General features: G+C 40.6%; 1 protein-coding gene across 1 annotated transcript in view; it reads left to right on the forward strand.

Moving 5' to 3' along the window:
* The first annotated feature begins 4,352 nt into the window (after positions 1-4,352).
* Positions 4,353-10,308, forward strand: part of LOC146512463 (neurotrypsin-like) — a 36,243-nt gene continuing 30,287 nt past the window's right edge. Inside the window, exons 1-2 of the mRNA XM_085169729.1 lie at positions 4,353-4,692; positions 9,588-9,630. Coding sequence (XP_085025855.1) covers positions 4,594-4,692; positions 9,588-9,630 — 142 coding nt within the window. The 5' untranslated portion in view covers positions 4,353-4,593. The remainder of the gene's footprint in view (positions 4,693-9,587; positions 9,631-10,308) is intronic.

A 10,308-nucleotide genomic window follows, 5' to 3' on the forward strand; every position in this document is an offset into this window, starting at 1 on the left:
GAAAAGGCCTTCAGTTTAGAGCTGAAACGATGAGTCAATGAATAATATCCCATCAGAATAACAGATGGATGGCCAAGAAATTTTGTTGAGGTCTGCAGCGCTACCTCATAGACTGTACAAGAAAGATGGATGTAGCGACCTGTGGGACCATGATTTAGAAAACTAGCACCATGTTGTATTCAGTTGTACATGTGAACCTAGAATTTTAGACCATAGTGTTATTGTAACAATTGATAAGATTATTCATAAAAAGGAAGGGAGGATGTTTTTTCTATGGACCTCTATACTGCTTTTTTAAAAACTAATCGCCCCCTGCTGGCAATTAGAAAGAAAACAGTTTTAAGGGACTTGAGCACTGCCTTTTTACTTTTCCATCTCGCCTCATTTGGTTTTTGTTTATGGTGAGAACTTGATCTGATCTCCTTCCACACCAGCTAACAGGTCAGGTGCACACTGCAAGCTTAAGCTAAAAGCCTTCCAACATCCAGCTACGTTTTGCATTTCTGTGATGTAGCACAGTACAACAGAACTAAAGAGTGCACAAGCTGTAGCAAGCAGCTACCAGCTTCTTTGAAGCACATGAGGCAGTGTACTAACTTCAAGACATCTCCACAAAATCCATTCCACATATCCACTAGACCTCCCTGTACGATGTTCCTGCCCCATAGTCAACTTACCATGAAACATTTTGAACAATTTTATGCAGTTTGTAGGGATTTCTCTATGTGACAAGATACCAAACCACCGTGCCAAGCAACACATTTGCAACTGATTTACATCAACTGATTCAGGCCAGAGTAAACGAACCATAAGCATGAAAATGCCCTTAGATTGTTTTAAGTTTATCTGTTATTTACAGATTTATTTATTTATTTATTTATTTATTTAATTTAATTTTTTTTTTTTTGGGGGGGGGGGGGTGTTCTGTTTCACCAGTATAAACAACAAACTTTGTCTCATTCTGCATGTGTCAGTAGCTTACAGGGTGTAGATTTCTTGCATTGTTAAAAGGTGGGAACCAAGAATTTTATTATTAGATTACATATTTAACTAACAAGAAAAAGACCCTGGTTTGATACTGGGAAGAGACGCTAATCCCTTTGGGGTTGTGTCACAAAGGGCATTAAATATTTGCCAAAGGAAACATTTTCGTGACCCTCTGTAAATAAGGGAGCAGCTGAAAGTAGCTTTTTCTTTTTCTTTTTATTCTTCTTCTTCTTCTTGTACACACAAAATTTATGTATGTAGTCTTGATAGGACTCCTTCAGATTGTAGAAGCTTGAAACCCAAATGATAGTATTCCTCTTAATTTAGAGCGATCATCGGGCTACATTTTAAACACTGCTTTATAACCAAATACCTTCACTGATGATGTCCCCATCAAGCCTACTTGTTTACATGCAAAAGTGAAATTGTGGACACGATAAACACAATCAGCATTTTGCATCATAACATTTTATTGCAGAATATTTTGTTATGGCACTTGATGTGTTCTACCCACAGAGTTGAAGTCATGCATCCTTCAAGACCACCTACCCTTACTGCTTTTGTAGATAAAATCAGGTTTACAGAACAGATCTGGCACATGTGCTTTGTCCCTGATATCATTTGATCATTTAGATTTCCCTTTTCTCAAAGCCTAAAGATTGGTCAAATCTAGCATCAGAGTCCTTATAGAAGCAAGGTTCAGCTCTTCTTTAAGCCGAGCCTTGTTGTGACTGCATTTCTGTGTATCTGATAAGTTTAAGGCTCACAAACTGGAAAAAGCTGAGCAGATCACTTCTGCCCAGCAGTGCGGTGCAGTCCAACTGCTGAGTGAAGACAAACCGGCCTGGCAGCTCGCTCTGTTTTATCCCTTCTGATGTGCAATGCTTCTTCCTGGATCAGCTTCAAATGCAGCATTCTAAAGCAACACACTCAGACAATTTTACTGACAACAAATCAAAACGTGTATTTTTTTTTGGAACACTTTTTGCCACCGTCAGCCAAAACCTGCTGCTGTGCTGAATTTATTTTGCAGCCAGTTTCTGTTTGGGATGTTTCCTGTTACAAAGCTGATAATGTTTTATTAGCTTTACTGGAGCTGCAGCAATAAAAAGGAAATAGTAGAAAAACGTATTTTCCAGCAGCAGTTTAAATAATTGAAGAAGAGCACCTTTCCTGCACAAACAGGGACAGGGCCTCGTGTGGCTTTCTTTATTGAAACTGTATATTTATAGATGAATGACTCATGAGTGTCTGGGTGAGGGTTTTGTCTAAAACCAGCTTTGAAAAAACTGCTTTAGTGCTTACACTCATAGATTCTCCAAATCACTGGATCAGTTTTGCAAATACGTTTTATATTTTCCCATTGTTTTCAGCATCATGATGATGGTAGAGCTCTAACGTGTTGGTCCAAGTTCACAGCAGATAATCAGTGACTCCTTGATTTGTGCTTAAATGTCTTTGCTCATTTATTGATTTTAAAAAAAGGTCACAATTCTGTATATATTTAAAGATATTTATGGTTATGAACTCCTGAGTTCAGCCAAATACAGGTTGAAAACTGGTGTTTAGAGTCCAAAAATAACCTTAATGTTTCTATCCACAAGGCTTAATTCCATTATATGTTTTAGTGTTGATCTTTACTCCTTTAATATTTAAAAGCAGAAAGATTTCAGGTCCCAGTTTTTCCTCAAACCCCTGTGATCTCTAACTGCAAATTTTATATAATTTAGTGAAAAGATTATTATCTTTTTAAGCCAAAGACACAGCAACTTAATGAAGTAATGAAGTAATTTAAAACTCATTTAAAACATCAAACATAGCAAGGTCTATTCATGTAATTCAAACTAAGCTTTGAGGTCAGCTAAAGCCATTACAACCAGGAATATCTGGATAAATGGATCTTCTCCACTTGGGAAAATTACTTGAGCAAACAGTAAATACAAACGCAAAATACACACTTATCTGCATCTGCCATCAATAATATGGATTTGTAGAAATGCTTATGGACAGTGGTTTAAATGTTGTGTATTTTCTATCATAAAAAGTGATTCTGTGTTTGTTCCATGAAGGTCAGTTTCTCAGTTTGTGTTTTTAACTCAAACTTTAAGAACTGATGAGCTTGTGCCATTAGGAGGCGTTGGTCTTCCATCTGTCCATCTAAATTCACAAGAGTCACTGCTCTTCCTAGAGCATTGATCAGAATTGTATCAAACTTGCGGACAGTGGTCACCTAATAGGTCTTCATCCAAATTGTGCCCCAGATCAAGGTCACATGTATCGCTTTATGGGCTGATCTTCATGGACACTAATAATTTCCCCACATTCTCTCTCATGATGTACTGAACAATATTCAATTCAAACCCTTTACCATTTATTAACATAAGATTCTCAATGCACAAATTGATAAAGACCTTGAACTGAAATGAGGAACTAAATGAGGTGATAACTTTAATCCTGTTCCATGTTGCATCCTGTTAAATGAATCTTTTTTCTCATAATCATATAAGGAACGGTCCTGTTGGTTGACTCCAACATTAAGACGGTGCAGATGGGACCTTCCAGTGGAATTCTCATTAGTTTGTGCAATGGAGGTAACCCCTTTTTTCTGTACTTCACACATTACAATAATCTGTGATTTATGTGCAATATTAAGCTGGATGAGCTTCCACGTCACTGATGTTCAGGTTTTATCTTCATGAGAGATGAGTGAAGCTGTGACACGATGAGTGCAGTGGGTTACTCGACCGATGGCAGTCCCTGGCTTAAAAATGCTGATTAAAACACATTACTGACTGAGTGCTGTGAAGCAAAACACCACTGTTCTGCTGACCTGAGAAGAACCATGCTCCTAATAAAAACTAATAAATGAGTTAAGTCCCATCTAAGCAATTTGTTCAGTGTGCTTTACTAGTGAACGTCCCAGGCTCTGCTTTGCAGGTAATCCTCGAATGTGTTTACCACCCCATCATAAGTCAATCTGCTTTGTTTCCAGTGGCATCTCAAAATTGAGACAGTTTTAACTCAAGTTGCTGAATTTCCTTGACATACAAGGGTCTCTGGTTGTCATATCACTACTAATATTTTTATGTGTCCATTTGCCCCCTATAAGATGTTAAAAAGCCATCATCAATCATGCCTAAGTGACATGTCTGACAGAAATGTATTCATTTTCATACATTTTAAAGGTCACTTGGAGAGTATTTGAGGAAAATTTTCTGCATAGTCTTAAATCTGCTACAGCTTGAGACCAACGACATAAAATGAAGTTCAATTCAGTTAAGTAATTCACCCTGACAAAAAATGTGTCCGCGCGCGGGCGTGTGAGCGCGACATGCTCGTGGCATCAAGTTTTTGCAGAGCTCAACATTATTTCACCCAAGATTGGTTCAGCGTGTGTGTGTGTGTGTGTGTGCATGCATCGCTGTGTGTTTCATCCCGTTTATAGTGCCGCACCCAGCCTTCTGTGCGTAAAAGCCACCACGTAGCCGACATCATCATCACCGCACACCACGCTTCTTCCAGCAGCGGGACGAGCCGGAGGATAACGGTTCACCTCACGGGCAGGTTGGACACAGAGATGGGAGAGGAGCGGCGGCTTTTCTGGCTATGACACAGACACAGCGGGCGGGAAGGATGGCTCTCACCAGCCGGGAAATGTTGTGCTTGATCGGAACCGCCTGTCTCTGGCTGCCACTGTTAGCTGAGGTATGTACTGTATCCTGCCTGCTGCTGATGAGGATGTGTTTTTTTCTTTATAGTGCAATGTGCCCTGATTTATTTCTTTTCTTTTGTGTGTCTCTCTGTGTGTGCTTTCCTTTTTTGAAGCCATGTCCCGTGACGGTCACGCTTTGCTGACCTCTGCTGCATTTCATTAAAAAAAAAAAAAAAAACCTAATTAGTCCGGCAGCCCGATTAAACTGACAGTTGTATTGATAAGCCTGTAGAAGAATTCAGGGCTGTGCCGCCACGTTGTAAGGTCTATATCACAGAAAGGATGCTTTCGTGTTTTTTCTCTATGGGCTGCATTTCCAACAATGCAAGTGCAAGTCAGAAATTTAAAGAGCACCACATTTTAGCCAATTAATGGTGGCATGAAGGTACACTGCCCAATTAAGCGGAGTCTACATTGTCGCACACACCCATTCGTGCTGGGTGACAAACACAACCCCTCCACCTTCCTCTCTTTTCTCCTGCTCCTCATCCTCTTCCTCCACCCCCCGCGGCAGGATATCATGAGAAGAACCCGTCGGTGCCTCCTCTGCCCCCGCGGTGTTTGGGGAACGGACCCAGCACGGGCTGTTAAAGCTGTCACTGCATGTCAGGGCAGATATGTTAAATTCGAAACGCGAGGAAGCAGGTGTTTCTGTCATGCGTGGGTCAAAACGCGTTTCTGCAGCAGCTGGAAGTCAGGTTCACTCATTTGTTTTGTGTCTTGCAGAAGCAACGCAATCAATTAATGATCAATCAATCAATTATTCGTCACATTCGTCCAGTTTTCCTCTCACTGCAGTTGGAGTGTGTTGCGTTAATATGCAGCATATGAGCCGAGTAGCCAGTGTAGAAGTCATTAGTGGAGTACAGCAGTGTGCGGGATTTAATTAGACCCACTTACACTGAAAGCAGCCGTGCTCATCGAGCACACCGAGCACGCTGCAGATGAATTCCTAATTTTTCATCTTTATTAGACAGTTTGTTTTTTTCCCCCCTGGCAGGAATTCTTGGAATTCAGAAGCTCTTCATTTTGTTGGAAACATGTGAACAAAACAGAAAATTAATCTGGAGATCTGTATACCCTGCAAACTGCTTCCCCGTGGCTCAGTCTGTGGAGACTAAAATGCTTGTATGTAAACAATAGGCAGAAACCAGCCTCCAATTTACATCACAGAATACATTTTTTTGTCAGCTTCATTTAATAAAGAGCCAATATACAGCAGATTTACAAATATAAATTATATTATTAATAATACAGTAGCATAATGTTAAATAAAATGAATGTTTCTGCAGATTATGAACCCTTATTAGAGGCTACAACAGCAAAGTTAATGGGATTTGTGATAAAATCGCTTTATGATTTACCTCTGCCAAGGAGGTTATTTGATGTATCGGATGGTTGAACAATATTTTATCACAAAAACTGAAACATCCAACTAAGAATCATATTCACAAATCTACAGGATACTAGTAACAGCAAAGGGTGGCAGAAAACACCCTCACTGTGAAATAAAACAGGGATCTTGGCCAGTGAGGACATGTGCATGAACAAAGCTGTTTGTAGTCATCTATGGAATCTAAGGAATTTGATTGTAAGATTGGAATGAGGTCTTTTTTAGGTCCTGTGTTTGCATCACTTTTGTGTTGGAGGAACTGCAGATTCATGAATGATCAATCGCATGTCTTCAGGGACTGCAGTCCTCCAGGGATATTGGTTGGATAAAAGAGTGGAGCAAAAACAGTTGAGTGTTGAGTATAGATGGTGTTTTCAGTTGGAGGACCTCTTCAGAACACTTTAGGACAAGACCCCATTCCCGTGTTCATTGCCAAGAAGATCATGTCTGTTAATTGGAGTAAAACATCACCACTACCACAAATCCTGTAGACACACGCATAATGGCGTTAGAGAAGCTGTGAATTAGTATGGATACATTCATAATGTATAGAGTCACAATGGCCTTGAACCCTTTAAAGCTTAATTGTCAAGGAATGTTCATCCATCCTATGTTTAATGCTCTGTGCAATATTTCTGAGTTATTAATAAAAAGTTGCAGACTGTTTTACTTGTTTTAGTTTTTTACCAAAGGTGTGGCTTGACCCACAAGTGATTAACTTTTGAATTTAATCTGGATCTGAAGCCCGTTTTTCACTATAGTCATAATGAAAGAAGAAAAACTGTGAGACATTGTCATAAACTAATCTGGATCCAAAGACTCAATGAATGTGTGGTGTGAGAGGACCTTTCGGCCTTGGTGGAAGCATGCTCATGTATTATAATCAACTGATTTACTTTACTTTACTTCAGATTTGGTAAACATGGATGTGCAACTGCAAAGCATTTAGAAAATCCCAAACGTAGAGGTCACCAAGAGATGTGTAGGGCAAAAACAAATGATTTTATAAAACTATTATCATCTCATAAGTCAGCTAGGACAGCGGTCCCCAACCCCTGGGCCTCGGACCGTTCGTGAGTCGTTTGGTACCGGGCCGCGAGAGTTGAGGCTCAGGTGTGAAATGTATAGTTTTCAGGGTTTTTATCGGTTTTCAGCGTTATTTTGTTATCGTTTTTATCGTTTACTCGGTTTTCCTTGGTCTTTTCATGTGTGTTATGAATACATTTTATTTTTTTCGGTACCGGTACTAGTTTTATTTTGTTGTATTTATCCGCGACACCTTAAAGGCTGTTCCATGAAAATATTGTCGGGCATAAACCGGTCCGTGGCGCAAAAAAGGTTGGGGACCGCTGAGCTAGGATATCTGTTTATATCAGCTGAACCTCCGTATAAATCGATGCTTAGATAGATTTTGCACTGGCTAAACATTGAGGTTATTGTAGCGAGGAACTTTTTATAATCAAGATTTCTTTGTGTCACTTGCATAAAGGGGGGAATAAAAAAATCATCACCTGTTTTGCAAAATTTTCATATTAAACATCAGGATTCAACCTCAATTTAACAGTGAGGTAGTTAGTGGAGGAGAATCCTCCTAATCCTGCTCTGCTGGTTATAAACTACAACTCTCTGCAGCTGGTTTGCTGTCAGACCTGATAAATACTTTCACTTTTCTTATCTGTGCCTGACAATCATTGTGTCACTATGCTTTCAGCACCACTGTGAAGTCTTCTGCAGGTCTCCAGGCTCCCTTGTAATAACACATGATAGGAAATGCCAAGTAAAATCACTCTACCCTTTAAAGGTTTTGACCCTTTTAAGGTTTCGCATCATAAAAGTGACAAAAATCATCATTAATATCCCGAAACCTTACCAGCAACAGTCATCTAGGTGGCACGCACGAGTGTGATCATTTATGACTAAAAGCATCACTTTGGAGCAACTTCCTATCTCAGTGCTGCAGCGGTCTCGATTATTGCATATTTATTTGTTGCCCTTCCATCTGGTGTGGTGCGTCTGTTTGCATGGCCAAACACTGGACGCAGGTGCAAGAGCGTCGAAGCAGATTAGTGCCGTAATTGAGCCGTGTGATTGACATGAGCAGAGATATCAGCACCCGTGTCTGCTATCACAGGTCGCCTGTTCCTGATGTAATACCATTAAGCTGAGTCTTCTGGGAGGTTTTTGCGTGTTGGTTTCACGCGTGCGTGTGCAGTGGCCAGAAACAGTGACAGGAAGCAGAGAGCAGAACTCACCTGTGTGACGGTGAAATGCGCTGTATATCGCTGCCCTCTCAGCAGAGCAGATGGGCTGTGTGTTGTGTAAATGTGTATCTGATATCTAAAATGAAATAAACACTGCAATATAAACTCTGATGCTGTCTAGTACTGTGTGTGTTTGCAGTTACTGTGCTGTACTCTCGTCCCTGGGTTGCTTATACTTATACTTCAAATGGTGAGAATTAGGGAGTAAACTCATTAATACATCGAAAGTATATCGAGACGACTTCATGTTCAAGGATAAATACCAACAAATCAGAATACTTTAGGGGGAAATGCTTGAACCTGCATGTAAAGTTGTACAAAAACTAAATATACGCTGTACTCAAGGGATTACCCCGTGTGCGGTAAACCATTAAAGAGGACCTCTTCTGCTCGTCTCCAGCTCCATGTTTTTTATTCCATGACTCAAGAGTAGCTTTGCATGATTCACAGATCAAAATAATCCTTATTTACCTTATTCTGGGCCTTGGTGCACCCCCTCAGTTCGTCCTTTGTCTGAAATAGAGAGTTTCAGCTTCTCTCTTCAGTTAACTTTTATTCTGAGTGGCTGTCCCTCACAAGTATTAGGCTGGAACAGCAGGTGAGCAGGGCACCTGTGCTTCAGATATATCCACTTCTTATGACGTCTTACAGAGCCATGTTTAACACGAGCATCTGTGTATGAGGCATGAAATTAAACGAAATTATCTAAAATATACACTTTATAGATACAAAAATTACCTGTCTTATTTCATAACAATGGCCACAGTTGCTTTTGTGCTCAGTGAAGGTAATTGTAAGATAATCTCGAGACTCTCTGTCCATTAAATTTTTTTTTCTAATTAGACTCAATGAAAGGATTTTTCTCCTTTTTGGGGGGTGTTAAGGCGTTATTATCGAGCTGTAGTCCAGCTGCTTTGGTGCTTTCACATTTGCTTTTTGCAATTCATAATTATGAGAAGTTAGACATGGCCTGTTACTAATCATCATGCATATTTTAGAATGTTGTTTATGAGTCACGACTCACTAAAGTTCAGACTTTGTGGTGGAAAATGAATCATGCGCTGGTGGCCTAATTTCCACCAGTTTTCAACCAAATCTGCTTAGAAGATCTTTGCTATTTTATGTTTGCTTTTAAATGAATTTCATGTTTTTTTTCTTGTTCTTTGTTTACTATTATACCAAGATGAAATTCTGGTCCTTTGTCTCACTCTCTGTCTTACTCTTGTGCATGCAGGTGGTGGCTGAAGACAGCTACTTAAATGAGGTGCAGAACTCAGGTAGGCGAGAGGTGACACTCTCATCCTCTTTCTGTGCATTTACTTTCTCCTCCCATCTGTCCTCCCCTCCTACACCATCTCTCTCCTTTCTGCTGTTTTCTCCGTTCCCTCCAGTTTAACCCACATTCTGACTCAGACTCTCACAAAGCCCCTCCCACTCTTTCCTACCTCTCCTCTCCCCCTCATCCTGGCCTGCGCCCCTCTGCCTTTCATTTTCCTCTTCTTTCTTTCTCCGCATCCCTGAGAGGAGTGAAGGGCATGATGAAGATAGGAGGGGGGGGGGGGGGGGGGGGTTGGGGCAAAGAACTCCTCCCTCTCGGCTCATTTCCAGTGCGGTGAAACATCTCCGCTTTAACACTCGCTACACACTGACAGACAAGCGCCCATGCAGTCAGAAACACACCATCCATCACGGGGAATCCAAATTGTGGCTTTTTAACAATACTGAACACCTGCATAAATTCACATTCACTCTTTTTATTGGGTGGAAATGAGGATAAATGGTGTAAAAGCAAATTTCCTCAGGTTTCCAGATTTATTAGTGTGTTTTGTGTAGAGGATGTTGTTGCTACACACCCACCCCCCATACAGCCAGCCTCCGACTGTGAACCGTGTCAAATACTCATTGTGGCTGGGAAACGGATTACGGGAGAAGGGAGACTGAGTGTTCCCATGGCG

This window comes from Neolamprologus multifasciatus, chromosome 8 (assembly GCF_963576455.1).
Source record: "Neolamprologus multifasciatus chromosome 8, fNeoMul1.2, whole genome shotgun sequence".
Lineage (NCBI taxonomy): Eukaryota > Metazoa > Chordata > Actinopteri > Cichliformes > Cichlidae > Neolamprologus > Neolamprologus multifasciatus.